This window comes from Anser brachyrhynchus (assembly GCF_964034855.1).
Source record: "Anser brachyrhynchus genome assembly, chromosome: 5".
Taxonomy (NCBI): Eukaryota; Metazoa; Chordata; class Aves; order Anseriformes; family Anatidae; genus Anser; species Anser brachyrhynchus.
The window spans coordinates 37,527,271-37,551,363 of NC_137699.1; the positions used below are offsets into that span (position 1 = coordinate 37,527,271).

The 24,093-nt window shown below is 37.9% G+C and overlaps 1 protein-coding gene across 12 annotated transcripts in view; it reads right to left on the reverse strand.

The window, feature by feature from the left end:
- The window catches only part of KCNQ1 (potassium voltage-gated channel subfamily Q member 1), a 409,605-nt gene that overhangs the window by 213,877 nt on the left and 171,635 nt on the right, over positions 1-24,093 (reverse strand). For 10 of the 12 annotated variants that reach the window (XR_013952150.1, XR_013952151.1, XR_013952152.1 and 7 more), the window contains one exon: positions 22,358-22,478. Coding sequence is in view for 9 of the 12 variants with exons in the window: in XM_080595232.1 (XP_080451358.1) it covers positions 22,358-22,478 (121 nt within the window). In the remaining 3 variants the exon portion in view is untranslated. Of the gene's footprint in view, positions 1-7,880; positions 16,850-22,357; positions 22,479-24,093 lie in introns of those variants that run through there. The other 2 variants (XM_080595234.1, XM_080595233.1) reach the window with 2 other exon arrangements.

A 24,093-nucleotide genomic window follows, 5' to 3' on the forward strand; every position in this document is an offset into this window, starting at 1 on the left:
TCACTTGAATTAATGAATTTGCACATGAATATGCACACACATTTATACATACACGCGCAGTCAGGGTGAAGTTTCCTCTCCGGACATACAGCAGGCTGATGTGTCTGCTCTGTGCTGGGCTCAGATGCTCTCTAGCTTCCCTTAGCTCAAAGGGCGTCGGTACTGGCTTTTTCCTTGACTTCTGCTCCATTGCAAAAGTGCATCCCTTTTACCCAAATATCCCAGGCAATAAAGAAACCACTGTCAGTTCTCTAGTGGTTTAAACATATTTCTCATAGGTGAAGCACACACATACTCTGGATTTAAAATTCACATAAAGGTTATGTACCATTCAAAGCAGACAAAGTCCTAGTAAAAATTGTTTTAACTCATTAAAATAATACAGTTTTCTTCTATTTTTTTCATTATTATTTTCTCCTATGCCTCAGTTTCTTCACTATCCTTGAGTCTTTTTTTGTGCACAGATGAGAATGCTCCAAGAAGCTAGAACAGAATCACAGAATCATCTAGGTTGGAAGAGACCTCCAAGATCACCTAGTCCAACCTCTGACCTAATACTAACAATTCCTCCACTAAACCATATCACTAAGCTCTAAATCTAAATGTCTTTTAAAGACCTCCAGGGATGGTGACTGAACCACTTACCTCCCTTCTCCCTTTCTTCCAGAACTAGGCTTTCTCTCAAAAACCAGTGAGCACTCCGGTTCTCTTCCTCTGGGTGACAAGAGGAAACAACAGCATAGGCTGTATGTGTGTGCAAGTGAGAAAGGTGATACACAGATTAAGAGAAAGCACAATATTCAAGGGAAACCTGAAATATCTATTGAGAACTGGGGAGATTGTTTCAGAAATGATATAGATATGTAATCATAGTAGCAACACTTCTATGGCAATCCTCACTCCCATAGTACAATAATTTCCAAGTTGCATTAGCTGCCTGTTGAAACTATACAAGTAACAATGCCAAGTTCATACTCTACCGATGCCAGTTTTTCAAGGTGGTTGTGGCAGTTCCTTAACCAGTACATTAGCTGCTTGTATGTTTGCCTTCTTGGGTGAAATTACTGTCAATATTTCTTTAATTTCTTCAAACTGTAGGTCATCTCTGGACAACATGTATCTGTGGGTGTGGATGGCTATCACAGAAAAAATTAATTGGTTAAACCAGTTTAAAAGAAACCCAGGAGCCAGAGTACATTTCCCTTTGTAGAGCACAAGTATAAAGAGAAAAATGGTTGCAACAGTAATAGGGCAAACATCTTTCCCACATTTTGTCCTATAATAGTTTCAGAGCATATACCTCAGACAAAGTGCTATCAGCCACTGTCACTTTATTGTAAATGTCCCTTGGTATTTGTTGTGTTACTTAAACACTGTAATTCAAGAATTTATATGAACATCTCCAATTCCTTAAATGTATTTGTAGCTTTACAAAAGGGCTTGAAACGATGTGTAGCATAGCTCTCAAGAACACAAAAGGTTAAAAAGAGATGCCAATACTTCTTTAAGTCTTGTGATTCTGCATGGCCTAACTCACAATTTATGAGCTCTTCGAGGCTGGCAATGCTATGATTACTCAACCTGGCTCATAGTTGGCAGACACAGCCCAAACAAGAGAATCAGAGAATCTCAGTTCTAATCCCTGATCTTTTACAGGGACTCAGCTGGATCAGATTCAGCAACACATGCAGCCACATGCTATGTGTTAAACAAAATGTTACCTCCATTGAAGCTATTAGGACTCTGAAAGTACTCAAAGTGGTTGCTTAAACAATTACCTAAATCAGGGTCTGTCTACATGTTCAGAAGAGAGCTGCTCAAAAGCTGTGTGTTCCTCCTTTGACTTAATTACCAACTCAGCTGATTGAGTTTGGCATTCTGTGGTAAGCACAGGGTGGTCAATGCAAGAATTACTGTCTAATAAAATGCAAGGTATTATAATATTTTGTTGTAATAGCAACATATCAGTGTACATACTATGGCAGAAGCAGCAGAAAGCACAGCCTGACAGCTTCCTGAAACCTTAGAACAACATGGTAAGCGATGATCCATCTTTGACTGAACTTGCTAGAACTTTGGTACCCCTTTGAGTTCCACCACACCTTGTTGAAAAAAAATGTTCTACACTTAGCAGCTCTAACATTTTCTGATCATTGGCTAACTCTTATGGTTTGTCCTCATAAGTCTCATGGCTTCAGCCTTGGCATAACTTAGCACTGCCACCTCTCAGCATCAACAAGTGGAAAAAAAAAAAAACCAAACACCATAAACAAAGAGTCCACAGTCATAACAGAAGCCAGGAAGTGTTCCACGCTGATCTTCAGATTCTTTTGCCTATAAACCATGTAAATCAACATACAGGTAACACTTAGAAATACATGAGCTGTGAGATCTGTTTCAAAGGTCCCAGTGAAATTCCATTAACAAAGAAAACTTAATAGAACTAGGATGTTGAAAAATTAAAAATCTGAATACAGTAGATAGATAAAGCGATATAACACAGAACAGAATGAGCACAGGATGCAAGGTCACAAATACCAAATATATGAGCTGTTGAGCACCCCTTGAAATACAAAAAATCTATGCCTGATTTTGATGTTAGAATTGCTTGTTGTTCCCTTGCTGTCACAGTGGGGTGCATAACAGGCTAGCAAACACCAAATAAATTTCACAAATAAATAATTTCACAAATAAAAGCTGGTACAGCTGGAGATTAAAAATCCCCCTCTTTCTGGATCTCTTACATCATTTAAGAAAATAAAAGAACCTCAAACAATCGAACAGAATAGTACCAAACACAGGTACAGCACTACATTCATTCTTCTGCAAAGTCACACCATTTAGAGACTGAATTCCTTTTGCATTTCACATGAAAATGTGAATTCCTGACTATTAAGTTAAAGGGATCATGGCATACTTCACTCTGAGGAGGACCAGAGAAGTCTGCATATCCCTGTAAATGAATATCCACAATATCAACCAGAGACAAGAAGGGGGGGGGGAGGAGGCAAAGCTCAGCATGAACACCAAGGGTCAGACATGGCCATGCACAATCAGACATTTAATGAATTTCTGCAGACAGCTGCTTACATAACTGTCAAGCTGTCCTACCAGGCCTTCGAAAGCACTGAGGCATTTCCCCTTTTTCAAGGAGGAAAAAACCCACTCTGAAAGATAAGAAAAGCAAAACTCATAAGCTGCAATAGTCGCAATTACTTATAATAGCTTATGACTACATGGATTAAGCTTTAATTATTATACTGTTGCTATTTGTCTACTATTGGATGTGTCGAGAAACCAGTTCTAACCTGTCAGACACGATGGACTGATGTTTTCTAATGTTTAAAGAGTTATAGTTTGCCCTTGCCTTTTGCCAACAGTATATTTCCACAATTAAAGGAAGTTATTTTATACCATTTTAAACAAAGTTTGAAGAAAGTTGCCGTAGGAACAAACTTCCTGAGTTTCATTATCCAAGGCTTTAAAATGACTGGCAAGCTTCACTTTTGAGTCATATAAGTTAATTGATGACACACTAATCATGAGGAGTAATGCTAGTCTAGTCAGGTATTCTTTTCTTCCTGGTAAATACAATCCAGGATACCCTGAGGGATTCTGCTAAGCACAGATGTAGAGAAAAGCACACAGAAAAAGAGGACAGGAACACATTTTTCAACATGTCTTTTCCCCTTATTCAACTGTCGAAGAGAACAAATGCATTGTCCAATGAGGATTATAAATGAGCCTGTGCCCAAAGTTAAAACTGAACTTCCGAAAATATACATGCTACCACTTTGAATTTCATCCCTCAGATATTGACAACTTTTATCCTATGGAAATGACTTAGCTATTCTTTTTAGTCACTTAAATCCGCAAGACAGATTATGAAATTATATACTTTGTCTTTCCAATGAAAAGAAGGGATCTGGCCACAGATTTGGCAACTCCAATGACAAGCTGATAAACATTTTTTTTTCCATTTGATAAAAATCTGTCATTTAACAATCTTACAGGAAGAGCCATAAGAACATAGTCACCCCTTCAGTATGCAGATAAGGGCTCTGTACCTTAGGAAACTTGTACAGAAGACAAAAATCCTAGTCTGATTCTGATTTTAAAATTAGGAATGTGATTGTGTAGTTTTTTGAACTAAGGTGTCACAGCACGTAATGGAATGAAATTAAATTGCCCTATACATTGCACTTCTGTCACACTGACTGACAATCTGTAGCATTTGTTTTCAGTGTAAAGTGGATCATAATATCTGATACAAGAATAGCAAATTTTCATGTCATGTGCTTCTTTTTCTCCTTTTATGTTTTTCTATATGCTTATTTTTAAGATATTTCATTGGACACTTCATTAACAAAACAGTCATTAATAAAACTATAAAGAAAATATATGGCTTCCATTTGGTTTTCATTTTTAAGCAAGACTTTTAATGACTTACTTCTGTATTTAAACATCTTTGTCCAGAGACAGTAAAAACTTTAAGAAAATGGAAAGATCCCAAATCAGATGCAAAAGCTCTTTGAATTTTTACATAAAAGAGCAAGGCAACAATTCCTTCCTCCATTTCAAACCTGAAAGTATACAATGTCTTCATAACAAGCAGAACTCTGTCTTCAGATTTTACCTTCAATCTAAAAGCTGTAAGTTTGGGGTTCATCTTTTAGTATTGGTTATTTAAAAGTATCCCCAAAATATCTGTAGCTTACCTCCCTGCCCATAATGCAGGAGCGCCTTCCCTCTCAGAAATGCATTAAAAACAGGGTTAAGATGCAACAGGGAGGGGAACAAGTATTACAGAAAAATCAGTTATGGACTCCTACACAATTCTTATAAGATGTAATTTCAAGGAAAATAAAATTCTTCTAGCCAAGTCAGAGAATAAGGACAACACCTCACTTGCTTTGTCCTTTCGTGGAAATAAGTAAAACACTCTGCTGTTGGCCAAAGGAATTGCTTTGAGTGGTACTCTGAGCCTTACGCTGCCAAAGAACTGCTGTGGTATTTTCCTCCTCATCTCCCCCAGATAGAGCTGTTACATTTACTTTTTCCTCCACAACCTCGAATATACTATATGCAGTTTCACATTGGGAGCAGAAAGATGCTGCAAGTGGAAATACCTAGTTCAAAGTTAGTGTAATCTCACTAGCTAGGCTTTGAGAACAGACAAAATGTTCATTCCCTGAATAAAAAGCATTCAGAGAAACATCATATGAAATCAGTCTGAAACTAATTGTGAAGAACGGAAAAACATAAACCACCCATGGTAAATTTCAGGATAAGCTTCCAATCTCTTCAAGCCAGTCTCAAAGTACTCTTTGAAACACTGGCGAATCAGTCTCAGCATCTAGGTCAAACTCACTTTAGGTCACGTTGTGGTTTTGCTGATTCATAGGACAGGAAAGAGCATCTTTCCTGTTCTGGGTAGGGGATGGAGAGGGCATGGGTTGTCACCAGGTGTCAACTATTTAACAGCTGCAAAGGTACTGGCTTACAGTAAAAATAACTACTGTTCTTAAGTGAATATAGTTGAGAAAACAGCCTTTCATTGTAATCCTCCCTAACAATTTCATTGCTTGTGCAGTACACACGTATACTGGAGGGCTTCACTTTGTTAAATTACAGGCATTTTCCAACTTTCAAGTTTAGATATCATTTCATCCTCTCTCTAGTAGAAGAAACAGTTCAAAACACAGGGGAATTCACAAAAGTTGTTTTCTTGTGGCTCCCTGTATGGATTGTGCCTTGTCTAACAATAAGGCTGTATGCAGACAAATCTTTCACTTCGGTAGAGGAACCAACCACAGGGCTTTACCTCTTCCTCTTCTCCTCCAAAATTAGGTATTTCATGAAACTGAGCATCATTTAGACTTTTAACTCCTATGAAGTTTAGGTAAGGCAGAACAATGATATTAAGAAGTATCCAGGGACTTGCAACTGGTGACATTCAGGCAAGAGGATCATACTTGCCTTGCTTCCTTTCAAAAGAGATGTTGATTTATGCAATAGTGCATGCAACTTCTGCATATTTTATTTCTTGCTAGCCCCACCTGGCTAAGGAGGTTAAAATAAGGGAACTCATGAAGAAGAAATAATATGAATTGCTTTTCTTTCCTGATAGAAAATTATGTCCTGGCTGATGAAACTAATACTCAGCTCAAAAAAATGTATATAAGAAAATGCTGTCAGGCGTAATAAAGAATCCATTAAAGATACAGCATCCCAAGTACCATATTTTTTCAGTTAAAGCTCACATTTTATAATAGTGACCTTAAGCGACACACACTAAGAGAAGGCAACTTTAGGTGTATAACCCACCTGAGTCACTTACACCCTGTTGATGCCTGTTGAAGGCTCTGTTTCAGCACTATTTATAACACTTTCATCTTTCAGGGGTTTTCCCTTCTTCTATCAATAATTTATTCTAAAAAGAAAAAACCTTCCAGTTACAAATCTTAACTTAAACACATTTCTCATGTATCCTGAGAGGAAAAATGGCTGATGTATGTTAAGCAGTTCCACTTTTACAGCTGTCCTGCTATGTAAGTATCATGAAAAGGGGGGAAAGGGGAAAAAAAGAGGTGCTGTCTCTCAGAGAAGTTTTCATATGGAAAGCTGAAGTTATGGTGGTGGTACAATCTATAAGGACCACCTGCCTAGTCCTGGCGACAGCAGTGATCAGTACATCCTGGAGCATGATACACATGAGCCAGGTTACATTACCAACTGCCATTAAAGTGTGCTTCATCCCATCTAGCTGATCAGCCTAGAGGCTCCTCTTAATAGCTCCAGAAACCAGAGAGATTTCTGACATGATAGAGTGATAAAATGCTATGGATAGCCTCGTTCTGCAGCAGAATCATAAAGTAACTACAGATTGGGCTTATCAGCTTTTAAATGTGTGATCTCTCTTAATAGGAAATAGGTTCCAAACTTGGAGTTAGATAACATACTAAACTGCTAACATATTTTTTCTCCCTGCATTCTCCTTAGAGACCCATTCTGACCACAGACCTATGCTGGAAAACTTGTTTGGAAGACTGTGCTTGAGAGCTATGCTGCAAGACTTGCTCACGATGTGTCATGACACATTAGGATTAAAATCACTTTACTTTAAGATTATAGTTCCGGGACTCTGTACATATGCACCCTTATCTACAAGGCGAATCCAGAAGATTCAGTTTTCTGTTGAAAGTAGTTGGATCTTCCAAACAAAAACCACAAGAGGACTGTAACTCAGGTAAAACACTAGCCCAACATCTGTAACAGACTTTGATTAATCTGACACCTTTAGTATTTTACTGCTTCCCACTGAGAACTGAGCACAGAAATCATACTGAGTGTTCCCCGGTTGTACTGAACATTACCTATTGGCCTTTCCAGGAATACAACAAGCAGGGATGTAAAGGAGGAAAGATCAAGTCTGAAAGGAGCCTTCTCGAGTGCTCTCCTACCTCCCATCCAAAACAAACATGGAGAGAGCTCCTACTCGATCCCTCTCACAGAATCAACCCTCTTTAAGCCACGTCCACTTTCCAACTGAAATCCTTTGTATACAGAGTTTTTAGAAGAGATTTTATGTTCAGATTTCTTCTCATCCCAAAGCCCTGAGGAGATATTAGCATTTGGCTGAGATGCTTGTAGGTTGCAAGCGTGGAAAGTACTGAAGCCATCTATCGTATCCACGACCTACATCATCATATACATCTATATACACACAAAGGAACACGGACTTCTTTTTTATATGTACACACACATGCACTTTTCACCCTTTAAAAACAAAACAGTTTGTCATCATACACACAGAACAGACATTTTTGTTGTTTTTCAAAACAGAATTACAAATAAATCCTTCTTAAAATCCTACCAACCTTTCTACTTGGAGCATCAGTGAATGCTGCTGAAATAAGAGAACGCACTCGTGTCACCCTACTACACTAATTTTGTCATCGAGTTGACTATTAACCCCCGGCCGAGTAACTCAAAGGTAGGCATAACTTCATATATAACACCACTGCCCCCTTGTGTTAAACTAAATCCCTTTGCTTTAGCATGAGGATCTCTCAACATCTCTCTCTTTTTCCTCAAGGTGAAAAAATATGAAACTAATTTCTCGAGTATGAAACCAGAGCCCTACAGTTCGTGAAGCTGTCACAAAACAAAATGCAGGGCATGAATGACAGAAAAAAATTTGGAAAATAGCAGAACATATTTCCAAAGTGATGCAATCCTAAATGACTGACAGGTTTATTAACAACAACCCCTCTCAAAGGCTGTTTGCATTATCCAATTCCTTTTTCTTCCTTACAGGCCAGCTATAAAATTAATTATATGAAATCACATAACAAGACTGTTAGCTAACTTCAGGTAAGATGTACAGTGTAATTCACTAGCAACGCTGAATGCAGAGCCCATCAATGTGGGCAACACAGTAAAGGGAAAATTCATAAAGGACATCAGAGGTGCAAGTGTGGACATACATGCGTACAGCTCATATGCTTATATTTTACATTATTTTCTCAAAAAACATCCTTGCTGAACACATTCGGTTTGCAAGCTTATAAGGGCTGTAATGTTTTTTCTAATGAGAATTTGGTGCCATGTATAATTTACATACATTAACATACTATTCGTTTGGTCAGAAACTTAGCGACTATTTCAAGCATGTTACAAAGTGTTATAATCTGTCCTTCAGCATAAGGGGCAAAGATAGCTACGTGGATTTTATACAGGCATCAATAACCCATATGTGGCACCTGTGAAGAGCTAAGCAAGGCTTTGGACTAAGGCCAGATAGGGTATTGCCGCCATCAAGGAAACATGGACAGATTCTTTACTTATTTATTTTAAAGCCAAGTGGGTGAATGTCAGTGGAGTCTGGGGATGATGCTGGCAGATGGCAGACAGTCGGAGTTAGATTAGATGTTTGTCATCAAGAACCAAGGAAAGAACTGGTTCCCTTGTTTTATGACTGGGGTGTAAAGGAAATAAAAGAGGGAGAGGCCCTGTGGACAGGGAGGAACATATGTCATAGAAAAGTGAGCCACAAAGCTAGACGAGAGCCTTTCCACCTCAAAAAGCCAGGTTGCAATAAAGGCACAGAAAATGCCTCATTTTTTCCTATTTCTCCTATTTACAGGTCTTTGATAAAGCTAAGTCAGAAAGTGTTGTTATATGAATTATTAACCAAACTACCAGTCTGCTTACCCTTCGGCCATCAACACTGAATTCAGGTTCACTAAATCTTGGAAAAATGGGAACATGGAAGAAAAAATTACAAAGTGTATTTCCTTTAGGTTGCTTCTTCTGAACACACATCCAGATCTACACAGTTCCTATAGGACTACCAAGGTGTCTAGAATGCAGCATCAACTAAATTATTTTCTGAAAAATACTAAGCCATAAAGCCAACTTGAAGAATATGAGTCTCTGAAAGTACATCGATGCCAGCAGAACCAAAGGTGTTGCATTCCAAGAACAAATTTATCCAATGGCGTCACCAGGACCAGCTACCTTCTCTTTCCTATCCTCAGCCCGTTTCCTCCTCCTGCCATTGTTGATATAACTATCCTTCCTGCTCACTGGGGCTTACATCCTTCAATTACTCTTTTTCTCCTCTCTCCTTCTGCCACAATCCGTTTCACCACAGCACCTCCAAGACTCGCCCCTTCCTTTCCAACCCTCCCAAAAGGTGCTTGTTCAGGCGTTCGTAATGTTCTAGCCTTTCAATGAACTGCCCAGAGGAAGTGCAGATGGGACAAGGGTAAGCAGGTAATTAAGGTAGAGCTCTCAACCTCATTTTTACTTTCCAACTACCTAAACGCTATCTTTCTCTGTCAGTCTTTGTGCCAGATCTATAAGTACTGCTTCATGCACTTTGAATGCTTTCCCCATCACATACAACTCCCCACACCCATCAGTCTCATTTCTCTCCCCTTGCATATTTTACATTCTGTATTCCACACAAATGGCCTGTTCAATTAGAGAAGCTGAACTCAAAAACTTCTAACTTAGACATGCATGTTCTCAGTTTGGACAGTTGGCTTGCTTTTATCCTTTCCTCCGTTCCTCTTTTTCCCCTTTCACTTCCTTCTGACACAGTGACACCTTGTGTGTGTAACAAAAGTCATTAAGAAATAACAGACTCCTGCCACACAAATATTTTTAGTAATTCATACTTCTCTCAGAGGATCTGCAAGCTATAATGACTACAGCTCCATTAGGTATGATTTATATTGAACTGCTTTTTGAGCAGTTCATATCTTTAAACTGTACTTCTCTCAGAAAAAGAGTTCCTAGAGGTACTTAGGGCCTTAAATATGCCATTCAGAGTTATGCTGAAAAGCCTATAGTATATATTATTTGCCAATTCATAATTTACAGGAAAACACCATAAGCTTTCAAAGAAAAAGACAAACAATTAAGAGCTCTAATAATCTGATCCTGCTGTTTGCAGCACATGGTAATTCAAAATTATTCATGTGTTTCAATATGGAAGTGATTTAACATAATTTAGCAAACCTGAGATCTATATTAAGATGTAATAATGATGAATGGATGAGACACAGTACATACACTTACAGAAACCTCAGCGTCCTGCAGAGTAAAGGAAGTATCTCTGAAGACCTTGCAGGTGCCCCCATGTGGGTGGCCTAAAAAGAGGAAAACTACAAATAGCCATTTTTTAAAACAAAATATTAAAGATCAAGATTCTAAAGTGTGACAAAGGATGTGGATAAGAAGGCATGCCAAATTAGTATCTGAAAATTTTACATAGACAGGATTAGATTAGGTTCCTAAAACAAAAAGTGGATGGATTGAGAACACTTACTAAATTCACTGAAGAACAAATATCCTTTGGTTGCATCTCTCCATTACTTATTATCCCAGCAGCCATTTCAGGACTCAAGCACAGATATTGCTTGTAAGGTACATTCCAGTTATATCTCCTCATTATACATCACCAAGCACCGTGCAAATCCTCCAGGTGAAAGCACATACACAAATCCTTATCTTTTCTTCCAAATAAAGAAACTCACACAGCCTAAACATTTTGAGGTATTAAGTAATTACACAGCAAGTGGAACAATGAATAGCATTTTAACTTCTCAGTGTATTTATTCACATGGATGACGTTTATAATGTCTGTTTAATCACGCAACATATTTCCTGACTGCCCTGCATTACTTATTCTATCAAGTAGCTAAGAACCACCAACAATTGTTGCACAATTCAAAAAACAGCTAAGAGTATGGGGAGGAAAGAGAAGAAAGAAGAGGAATTAACTTCTATGCTGCTGCACCAGAATTTCTCAGTGTCAGAGAGCATGATGCTTCTCAAAAAACAGGTGGGTACAGAAGAACAGGCCATAAGACTAGTTTGCCAAAATTTCCACTACTTTGCTAAGACAGAGTAGTGCTTTCAAACAGAGGTTTCTGCCTCAGCCTATAGTCTTTCTGTTCCTCCTGAAAATGAGCAGATAACGCATAAAATCTTCAGACAAGACTCATTTTTGCTATTTGTATGTGTACTGTCAACCACAGCAGGGCTCTAAATCCAGGGTTTTCTAAATCCTGGGGTTTCTGGAAACCAACACAAGAAAACAAAAAAACAAAACCTCCCCTACATACACGTGGCAGTTTAGCTTTCTGGACTTGAGGTAAAAGTGGAGAAGAAAAAGACGCATTTCACCTCTGCAACCTCTCAACACAAAGCTCCTGAATACTCCACATTCAACAATGGAGGAAATTTGACCCTTGACTTACAGATCTAGGTGAATTTCTAACATTTCATACAAAGCTTGTTTCTTTGGTTTTTCAAACCCATCTCTGGCCTGCTAAGCACTGTTGACAGCTCACATTGCTAAACAAAAGGAAAATTGACATTCCACACCATGCTGGTGATGTCCCCTGTGTCCCACCATCTGCGGGAGAGCCTGAAACAAGTTTCCATTTTGTGTTAAAATCAACTTTAAAACAATGGATTGTCAGGAGTTTCAAAACCATTCACTGCTGACTAATGGCAGTGAAGTCCACTGCAGCACAAAACTGACAACTGGAAAAAAGTTATGCTGTCTATGAGCACTTCTGGATCCCACTTACTGCAGAATGTTTTTCTGTTTGTTTGTTTTTTAAAGATGATAGGGCTCAGTAGTCATTAAGCAGAGGCTAACCTGTATGAAGAAAGCCAGTATGGCAAAAACAAGTATAAACTGCTTGCCAGGAACTCAGTTAATACTCTTCTGTACACAATAGTAATAAATGCTTGAGTTCTCTTATTGAATAAAAATGATTTACTCATTTTTAAACGCTAGACTTTTTTCTACAAAAAATAAAACCCATCTAAACAAAAGATTTGTTCACAATTTTTTATGCTTTCATTAAAAATTCACATCTAAAATATATGGGGGTTACATTTTTAAAAGAACTGAGAGAAGGTCATAGACAAAGCCACACCAAATTCTGGCCAGGGTCTAAATTGTTTCTGTAATTCTAAAAAAGAAAAAAAGAACTCTACAAGGTAGAGTTTCCCAGATGTTTCCCAGAGTAACAGCTGCACTACATTAAAAAAGTTCATGAGGATAATTCAAGTGAATTTTACTCCCAATATCTTAAAGGTCTTGTCAAAGCGGTAAACTTACTGTCAGATGTAGACAAAAGTGATTTCCAAATGCAGCGCCTCATCTGATACACCTCTTAGTTCACCTCCCTTTGTATTCCTGCATGCAAAGTGAATTTTTGTAGGGATCTAAATCATTTTTGGCATCTTCTGGTATTTTCCATTCATACACAGCCTTTATTATGGATCTAGCCTGCCTGAAAGTGCCATCCCTCAAACAAAAAAATCCCAACCAACAATGCTGCATCTACAAAATGCAGCCTGTCAGCCTCTTGAATTAGGAATTACATACAGACTATTACGTTTCTGCTGCACTCTGCTCACTTCATCGGCTCTCTGCAGGACATGGCATCACACTGAATATAATTCATGTGGGCTCAAGATTCCTAAAAGACCAAGTCCCTGGGCCCCCACCACTCGCAGTAACTCCCCTTTTAAGGAACAGTGACATTTCTGTATTGGTGACATTTGGTGGCACAGGAGATGGGACTTTGTTGCGGGGCAGACTCCAGCCCAAAAGAACATGAAGCCAGATTGACAGTGGTTACCACTTCATGCTCTGCCGTCATTTAGGCACTGTATTTATGCATTTTACATATAGAAAAACAAATGATAAACATTACTTCTCCTTGCAAAAGAAGTAGAGGAGTAACCAGACCCAGCAATGACTAGCATCTGTATTTACTTTTATCCCAAGAGGCGCTCAGTAACCACAGAAATGGGTGCAGTACAAGAACCTAAGGAAAACACAGACCAAAACACAGCCATAAGCAAAAGGTCAGGTGCTTAGCTGTAGCTTTCTAACAAGCTGACAGCTACTGTAAGGTATTTAAGGTATTTCGTCTGCAGCACAAAGAAAATGCTTCAGCTTTTCCTACTTTAATTTCCTGTGATGATTAAAACAAAGCAGTTCTACATATAGGAATGACAAAGTCCCTGAGCAAAAACACAGTTTCAGTCTTTGTAGTCGCATGAAGAAAGTACATTGCGATCAACAGCTACCTCACCTCCTGGTCTCTTGATCCAGGGCAAGCAGCCACAGCTGGGGGCTCTGCATGGCACATACCCCGTGTGTCCATGCTCACGGGCAGAGCTACAGCACAGCTCTACCCGACCACTTCTTTAGCTTAGGATAAAACCTCACCGCTAGTGATCAGAAACAACAGTTGCAGAAGAAACCCTGTAATGTGTGTCAGTGCTGTAAAAGGACTTCCAGGTAAGTACAACATAAGGTGAATACTAAATTAATTCTGAATCAGGCCCTGGTCCTCCTGGGAGCAGCATTTACTTGTGAAAAAAAACACTGTGGAATGAAGTTCATAGGAAAAATTAACTTGTATTCATAATATGCTTGAGCAATTTTCAGATCACTTTTGCCCACAGAACCTACAGCATGCAATTTCCTGAACAATTACAGTATTACAAACAGGTACACCATCTCATTTTCAGCTTTTGAAATTGTTTCCTTGTACATCAATACTGTTACCAAAAGGTGTTTTCCTTTAGCAGTGCACTACCGTTTCTCCTATTGCATTACTCAGCAGTATTTAAACCAGCTGTTGATTTCCATTTTCTCCTAAGTAATTCACTTTGCTACGAAAGATGTTCTCACAAGACCTTATTATAAAGGAAATGTTATCCAAGTATTAAAACATAAGGGTCCCTTGGGTCACACGTGCTACTGGCTTTTAATACCATACTGTTTCATGCCTGGATTTGATAGTTCAGCCTGGAATGAGATAATTAGGTCAAAAATACATTAGATAAACTATTTGCTTGTTATGCTTTGTTGGTTTTCAGCTATGTCTGCCCCAAACAGAGAAACAGGTATCTGTAATTACACTCTCATCCATAGGCACCATTTCACTACTGAAAAGAAATATTTACAAATGTTAACATATTGGCCAATATTATAATATTTTGCTAAAAACGCTCATTTAATAGTATGTACCTGTACGTGGAATAACATCTTAGGGGTCTACTAAGTCAATATCAGTATGTGCCAACCGATATTGACAGGTATTTCTACAACCTTGTAGTGGTATCAGAGATCCTTGCTGGAGACCTGTGATGGCAAATCCAGGTACGTTGGCCACACTGATTTAGCAAAGTACACACAACATGTGTGGGCATAATGCTGGGCACAGGTAAAATATGCCAATGGGACTGCTATTTAATGTACTACATTCTACAACTTCACAAGGAGTAGCTTGTTACCACACCATGAGAAAACTATTATATTCACCGTGCAATCAGTAAACCATTAAAAAAAATTTCTACCCCATTTTTGGGGAATCATTATTTAACACTGAAAGTGCTGGGTTTTGGTGTTTTGGGTTGTTGTGTCCCCCCTCCGCCTCAAAGGCTATAATAACAAACTACTCAAATTTTTATCCCTCACATCTAAAGAAAAAGCAGAGCTATCATCCATCCTTGTAATAGAAACAAAACATTTATGCTTTTAATTGTAATTCTGGAGTTAACTTAAGAAGATCATAAATTTAACTTTGTAAAATGCTAGATAAAAGTGGGACGTTTTTATTGTGTTGTGTCCCCACCATCATCTCCCCTTCCCCCCCCCCCCCCCCCCAATTTTTGCACTTCTTATTCTGTATGGTGCCCAAAGTAAACAATGATAAAAGTTAGTAAGTGGGGAGTTGCTTGTTGTTTTTACAGCATAGGAGCCCTGTACTTCTGAATCACTAAGCAGCTGGAGTCTGGTTTAATTACTTAACATCAATCAAAATGTAAACCAGCACTTGGAGACCAAGGAATGCAACATTCATCTGCAACACAAAAGAAATATCTAAGCTATCTTAGCTTCTGCCTAGACGGTTTGTACACTAGGAAAAGTCAACACATTACTTTTATGCTGTGTCAGAAACATAAAATAGCCAAATAGCAATTTTACACTGTACTGGAATTTGTCAGTGACAATTTGTAGTAAGGGAGAAAAGATCTTGAGAATATTATTTCATAAACACTTGTAACCTTTAACACCGAACATATTTGTCCAATACTATATTCTGGTAAATAACAGCCCCAGTATATGATGGCTCCTCCCTCTCCAATTAGTAAATAGATATAAGAACAGGGATGAAATATCAAACTGTGTTCCTGTCTGAATTTTTCACCTGTTCACTCTCTAAGCTTATGAAATCCAATTCTTTTAATTGTGTTTTTGCTAATATTAAAAACACATCACAGCAATGCTGAGTTTAACTTGATGGAGCCCTACAGCCTATCTTTTACAAGATCAAAGGAAATGATCTAATTATCCCCTCTGGTCTTCAGATCTATAGATGTAAACAACACATTCTATCTAATCTATGAAAAAAGCAACCACCCACCACAGTACACAAGACCTTCTCCCTAAAGATAAAAGAAATGAGTAACCACACGGGACAGATGTTAGCCACATTACTTATTGCACTGTCGGAAGTTGCTCAGATCCTATGGTGCTGAGGGTGAAATAAGACACCATGAAGCTTTGCCCAAGTCTTAGCTTCAGCGTATCTCAGGTAATTCATCTGTAAAAACAAAGATTATGATTACCTGCCTGTATCACGGAAAACGCGATTTGCCAAGATGAGCCAGCTTTGCAGCAGACTTCAGATGGCATTAGGGCACATGGCTCTGGTCGTGTGCTGCGATCCCACCTATCAGGTATCGAACACACACACCCCAGTCCCCAGCCCAAAGAGCTTCCAGTCTAGGAATAGGACAAGAGAACAAAAACAGACATAAGGACAGATGCAGTAGCACATGAAAACAGAGTAGCACACTTGTCTTGCATAGCAGTAGCTACAGCACTTTTCAAGTGCAAGATGGGCAAGTTTATAACAATTGTGAATCAAGGCAGCCACACAAGAAAATACAAGATCCCAATACTATTAGCTCATTGCTACAGTGAGAATGTCATAGCTCTTTGGGCAGTGCTTCTGAATGACAGCAATATTCATAAGCCAGAAATCAAATTCTTATAGAGTATGAAGAGCACAACTGGCCTAGAATAACCATCTGCTGTAAGAGACAAGTTTGCTCATAGGACCCACAGTAAAAAAAAAAAAAAAAAAAAAAAAAAAAAAGGATGATGATGCTGAAATCATCACAATGTCTCGTTTACCACCGTTATGGGATTTCCTTCCAAGAAAAGGACATTCTTGATTGCTTGTGAAAGCAGCTTTGGGGACACTTCACATCTTCAAGTGGCTCAAAGCAGCTGAACAGATGAGAAAGATCTGATTATCAATACATACAGAGTTCTAGGCTTGATTTCTATGGCTAAGTTTATGGTTAATTTATCACCAAAGCACAGGATATAATGATGCTTTTCCATACGAGAGGGAATAACTCTGGGAAAGAGTCCTCCCTCTTTTTAGAAAAATATTAAATCAAGAGAGTTGACAACAGGGAGTTTGACAACATAGTAAGATATGCCAAATAAAAAAGGAATGCTGCCCAACATACAGCAAGCACTGAAGGTTTTCCTTTTGCAAGCAAAGTAAATGAATGGAATAATGCAAAGAACAGTAACCAATGAAGTTTGATCATTAAGTTCTGGTCTTAGCTCAAGAATATTTTTACAAACAGTTGCTATCAATGCTATGCTCTTGACATGTCCTGTCATTAATTATAAAATGGACCCCATGCAAATCATGGTTTAAACATTGTTAGCAGCATTTCAAACAGAATTCTTGTGACAGTAGAAGTCAGTCATTGGATCTGACCACTTGAGAGTGAAAAAGAAATATTTGCTCAGACTTCACAGGGTCATTTTGGCATAGGAGGGGAAGATAAAAGCAGGAATCTTTTACAATATGAGCTATCAAATCAAAGCAAATAGACTTCCACTTACTGATAATCTAACAAAAAAGAGACAGTTATAAAACACATTCAGCGCTGTTTGTTCCAGAAAACGTGGTTCTACTTCATGCCAACCAATTACACGTTGTTAATAAAAACATGGCAGAATAATAAAAATCTTAAAGAAACAAGAAAGAAAACATTATTTCAATGAAAAGCCAGTGGTAACTACAGCACCATGGACACTGCACTCAGTGTTTGTCAGCACGCTTTATTTTGATCATTTCTATTACTTTTCAAAGCGTCCAAAAGCATTCATTTCAATCATTCTGGAAGATCCATCTGTAACCATTTCCTCTTGATCTAAAACTGATTAAAAAGCACTAAATTTGTTTGCTTAACTATTGCATCTATTGTGCTGTTTAACAAAGAAGAGTTGTTCCACTATTGGCAAACGTCATTTACTTCTAACTCAACACCTAAATGACTCTACCAGGAGTCCTTGGTTGGACTTGGTGATCTCAAAGGTCTTTTCCAACCTAGATGATTCTGTGATTCTAAAGATAGTATTTCCCTAAAAAAAAATAATTGCTTATTAGGAACCAGAATGAAATACTAAACATTTATATACCAGAACTGATTAAACAAGCTACTGAGCTATTGTATCTTAACAATGGAAAACTATGGAAATGAATAACAGACTTGAATTTATTTTTGATTCAGTGGCATCTCTGTAAGGTTCATAGAGAATAGAGAGCTCTTTAAATAGGTAAGAGACCATCTTTAACTAGGTAAGAAATAATTATGTAAAGATACATTGGATTGAGAGTTTTCATTCTTGTCTTCTGTTCCCTTTTTGGCTCAATTCAATCCATTTTTTCTCCTATTCCTTCCCATTTGCATGTTCAAAAGTTGGACTTACTTCTTTCGACTATCTTTGGCTAATGCCAAATATAAAATTAAAAAACGTTCTGAAAATTAAATGGTTATATGAACACAGACATGGAAACAACCTTGTGGTAACCGAGGCTTAACTACTAGTAGCGTTGATTTTCCACTGCTTTAAAATGTAAATAGAATAAAAGACTCAATGAAGTGAGACAGGGAACAGATGACAATAGAGGATCACGCTGATTAGAGAGAAAGCAGGCAGTTAGAAGTCCAAAAAAGAGGTGTGGTATTGCTACAATCTAGTTTTATGTGTCACTTTTACGATGGAGGAGACCACAAAGACGATTAAACATATCAGTGAAGAGACAAGTCTTAAAACAATACACTGTTTACGGCATTTTTCAACCTGTTACAGTTCATTTTGTAGGTGAGATCTGACAGCTAATTAGATTGTACCACCTGAATCTGCATGTTAAGTTTATAAAAATCCTCATGTATGAGGCTAAGTGCAATTAACTCTCCTATCCTCTACTATTCTATTCTGTATTTCTGCACGCACCTGCTGCAAATTTCTTTTTCTATATGCTAATCAATTTCCTGCTTGAAAATCAGCTCTCGAAGTGCTTCTGTATTTTTTGCTTCCTCAAAGTAGTAGTGACATGATTAACTGCTACAGCAATCTTTCCACATGAAAGATTTCCCCTTTCTAATTCCACAAAAATAGGGCTATAATTGCTACATTATTTATTTCAGAAACACGTTTAAAATACAGCAAGGAATACATCCTGGAAAAAAAAAAACAAACAAACACCATAACCCTGCATTATTATTACTAGGCATAAGAATTGTTCCATTAAATCCAATGGGAATATGCACCTACATATAAAAATATAAATAAGGAATATTTTTTGCACACTGAAATTCAATTTAAAGTGAACTTAGGCCTAGCAGCCTAAAATCCCTTTGTCATAATGGCTGAAAGATGGCATTTTCTTTTTATGACCCAATACAAGCGAGGAACAAACTTTTTTAAGCCACACGTTTCTAAGCCACAATGACACCAAGTGCTTGCCTGTCAGTAATACAGAAGGTACCCCACACACACTTTTGCTGGAAGATTTACATTACCTCTCAAAAGGAAATATTCTTCACACTGTTAACCACAAGTCACTTTCCAGTTGTGTCACCAAATAACTGCGTAATACTTGTGTATTTATGAATTCAAAAAATACATGTTTATTCTGGAGTTACCTTTCCATGGTTTATGGATAAGCTAATTTGTATGTTGCAATAAATATATAATTGACCAGGAAATAGTTCTACTAATACCAAATTCAAGAATCCTTAGCAGAAGAGCTTTATAGGATGCCTCACCTCCTGAAACAGTCTTCATGCTTGTGTTCCTTTGATAGAACATGGATTGCTTTTAAGACCTGAAACTAGAGCTATTTGCACTCAATTTGACTTTTCCCTACTAATTTGTTTTCATAGCTGCTGCTGTATTTTTGTTAAGTACCTGGGAATACTTGCACAATGGCTGTTTATTTCCTTATCAACTAATCTGGAGCAATCATACTGTACATGTGATAGCTTTAAGGAAATAAAATCCTTCACTACTGGGGACATCAGAACAAAATAATTCATCCTGGGTTCTCTCACGCATAGCATAACTTCCATGCCTGAATTAAATACGCACACTGACGTGGAACTGAACTGACTAATATTCTGTGTAATAGAAATGGTTAGTAAAGGGGTTTGCGCACAGATGTATCTATTGCTCAGTTGTAAATTTGATATTTATTTCTATGCCCACATGGCAGACATTCAGGTCCTACTAATACATATATAACCAGCTTATAAATGTGTTCCCAGGGACTTTGAAATTAAGTATGAAAAATAAGCCTTTGTTCAAATAATTCATGGAAATTGATGGGTCTTCATCAACCAGCAGCACGTGTGCCTAGTGAAATGCTGCACAGCAGCTTGCTTGACAGCCACCCCAAATGTAGGCAGGCTACGCAACCCAATAGTGAAACTAGCATTACGATCTTTTGAATTTCAAAATTTTGGGGAAGGTCTGTTAGCTGAATGCCAAATACACCAACTGACACTGCAAAACAAAGGGTTTTCATTAACTTTTTGCCAAACCCTCATATCTATAGAACTATCTGGCATTGTTTCAGGCATTTAATCAACTGCGTACAAAGTACACGTGCTTCCACGTGAACAGTCCTCAGGCTTTACAATGTTTGGGCACCCATGCTTCAAAGGAACACATTTCAATTAATATTTTATCCAGTTATGAATCTAAAACCAAAAGTCTTACAAAATAAACAAAAAAGTCTGCACTTTCTTCTTCCCAATATAGACTTGATTCAAAGCAAATACGGGGATATGTTTTGTACCATCCCATCACTCATTACCTAGAGCAATCTAGGAATGTGAACAAAAATTATAACCAAAAAACTGAAGTAGTAAAAGAGAAATATGCATGTTACTAAAAGACTAGGGTGCTAGTTCGGTAAGATTTTTTCAGTTGATACACAATATCTACATATCCTAGGGTCTCCCACAAATGCCCATACTTTCAAAAACCTCTATTGTTACAAAATCTGACTTAAAAATAATGGAGCACCTTACTTTATGAAATGTATCAATGAAGGTGACAATAAGAAATAACTGAATGCTCCTCAAATCCAAAAAGGATAATGTGAACTCCTAGCACCAAGGCTTATTTTTCTTAAAGAAAGCCTGCAATACTGCAGTGAATTGAAATTTAAAAAAAGCTGTGCAAAGAAACTTCTAGATCTGGTTTTGCTGCTCCGTTGTTCTTGTCTAAGGCTTGAGGAAATTTATGACTTCCTGCTCCTACTTGTACCACTAAGAAATCTTCCAGAATAAAAGTCTCCTAAAATCTCTTCTTACAAATGTATGTACATGTAGGTGATTCAACTGAAAACGCACGTCCTTTTGTTTGGGGGCAGGGAAGGTTCCCCACATCTTACTTTTTTTAATTAAAAAACACAAAACTTTCTATATGGGCTATAAAAAATATGTTTGCGCTTCTCTGCTATTTATATCGCATAGAAAGAAGGCCTGAAAATTGGCAGCAGGCATTTCTGCATGTTTTGTACCTCAGAAAATTAAGTATGCCAAGAATTCTCATCTGTGGTTTCACTGCAGAAATCCAAGGATTTCTAGGAATAGAAGGGGAAGAAACACTCTCATGCCTCTGCTAGAGGGGTGAATGAGCTTAATCTTTCACACACTGCCATGCACTTGCTATGGCAAATAATAGGAATTTGTCAGGAGTTCAAATTAACTAGTGATAGACATTTTTAAGGCATTCAAATAATATCTTTTGCAATTCTCAAGCCACTTTTCCTTGTGAAGCTATAGTGCAATTACAACTTCATTCTCCTAAGGATTTGAGAATAATCTCAAAACATGAAGATAACATTTTAACATAAAAGATATGTGGAAAATGTAAAATGAAAAAAAAATCACAAAATAAAAACAGGCCTATTTCAGAACTTTTTTTTTTTTATATATATATATACAACAAAGCAGTAATAAAGACCAAAACAGATCTTTTCTTCCAGTGCAGATCATCATATGACCGTTTGAGAAGGTGCTGCTGAAATTGAAAGGCTGGTGTTTCATGTAAGAAATATTTCAAAATTTGCACTTTACAGTTATTCCTCTGGAAAATGGTGGAGGGATTAATATAATTCTCAACAGGCAAGTACTCCCACACGTTGTCTCCATGTGAAAATCCTGAGGCTATCAACCACCAGCTGCCCACAGACATTAGCTCAAAACTAAAGCTGTGTGTCACAGCCAAGTGAACTTTTTCTTTAGGTCAACATGAAGATTTACTGGCACTCAGAACAGTATACACCAACTTCAAGGTAAAAGAGTTTGACGCAAATATCTGAGATAGCCCTATCAGCTCCATATTTCAGCTCCTCCCACCTGGATTGGCTGCTCTTGTCTAAGTCAACTAATGCACAATTCAATAGCCTTGACTTACTGTGAGATGTGAGTTATTGGGGTCAACAGAGTTTCACCCTCCAGGTCAAGCTCATCGGCAAAGCTGTTGGTCCTGATGAAGGGTCCTGTGTTCACATCTAAAAACGTCGGGCTTTTTTTCACTGTGAGGAAATATGCAGATAACAGTTAAAGCAATAACATTTGGCTTTTCAAGGAGGATCTACTGCTTGTTTGGATCTCTGAAATATTGTACATTTTAGCAGAATATTGAAAACAGAAGTTACTACAAAAAATGGGCATATAGCTCAGAGCTCATGAAAAGTAGAACTAATTCTTCTTGAAGCATTTCAACTTCTTAGGACTTAAAGATTTTTTTTTCCCTTTTTTGTTGTTCATACTCTTAGTAGACTAGAATTCAGAGTATCTATATCACAGGCAACTCCATGCCTTATAAAAGTTATTGTACAGTAACTTTTGTAAAAACAGCCATGTATATATCCTACAGCAGCAGTGTGTGAGCACTTCAATGACAAGATCAGTTTCTTTTTATGTCATCTCTATTTCATGTTTTAGTTCATATAAGTGGCTTCTGGGCTGTAATTACTGTGACTAGGATCAAGAAAATAGGCCTAGATCCCCCAAGGAGCCTAGGCATTTTCATGGTGAGATGTCTACAGGTTCCCAGTCCCTCTCACTATTCAGCACAGGGATGCCTCAAGTGTCAACCCAGATATGAACTAGGTGTTGAGATGTCCAGTTCACCCAGGAGGATGTCCTAAGTGGGAGGACTATTTTGCAAAATGTCAGAAATTGGAAGTTTTTAGTTACTTTTACACCAACACTTTCATGCATCCAAGAAATTAGGCAGAGTGGTATAGATTTCATTTTTAATTTCAGGCTCCTAAATTCTGCCAGACTAACATTAAGAACGCTAAGTGCTCTTTTGAGCGTGGTCCCGACATTTGCCGGAGAAGCCACAAAATTTCTGTGTATATAAAACCACTATTGTATTTATACTTGACTATAAAAACGTGCACAGAGAATAAAAACAACAGTAAGCAAAATTCTGTAGAAATTCCCTAACACACAACCATTTCACTCCAGTAAGTTCTCCTCACACGTAACAAGAAATCAAGATTGTACCTCAACCCACTAGCTCTCTGGGAGCACTGAGATGAAAAGCTGCTTAATAAAAGGCAAACATATTCTCTCCCTCCCTCTTTTTATTTTAAAATTTTCTAAGATGATCATAATCAAGATCACAGCCTGTTCTGGTGACCAGAGTAGCCCTATACTCCTTACTCTCTCATTCTTAAATGCTGCTTCAGTATAAAGGAGCAACCACATCAAAACACTTCCATTCGACCTGCTTGCACAGGGTGAGGAAGGGCCTAGGGAAGCAAATGACGTTAGTCAGGGGTTCCCTTCCACAGAGTGCCTTGAAGCAAAGCTATAGCAGAACACCGAGGAACATACACTGCCTCAGGTATCCCAGGCAAAAACATTGCTGAGAACTTGCAAAAACAGCGAAGCAGAAGAAAAGAAACTAAAGCCTGCCATAATCTCTACCAGTCTGGTACAAAGACCAGCTACTAACTGTAATATTGACCAACAACTTCCTAACCATCTAATATAGACAACATAAAAATTCATAGCCATTGAACTCCTGAGGACTGTTTCTAACAAAGCATTGTTTAAAAAAAAAAAAAAGTATGTTAAAAGGGCTAAAAAAAAAAACAAGAAGCAACTTCAGAAATTCGTTTTCAATGGATAATA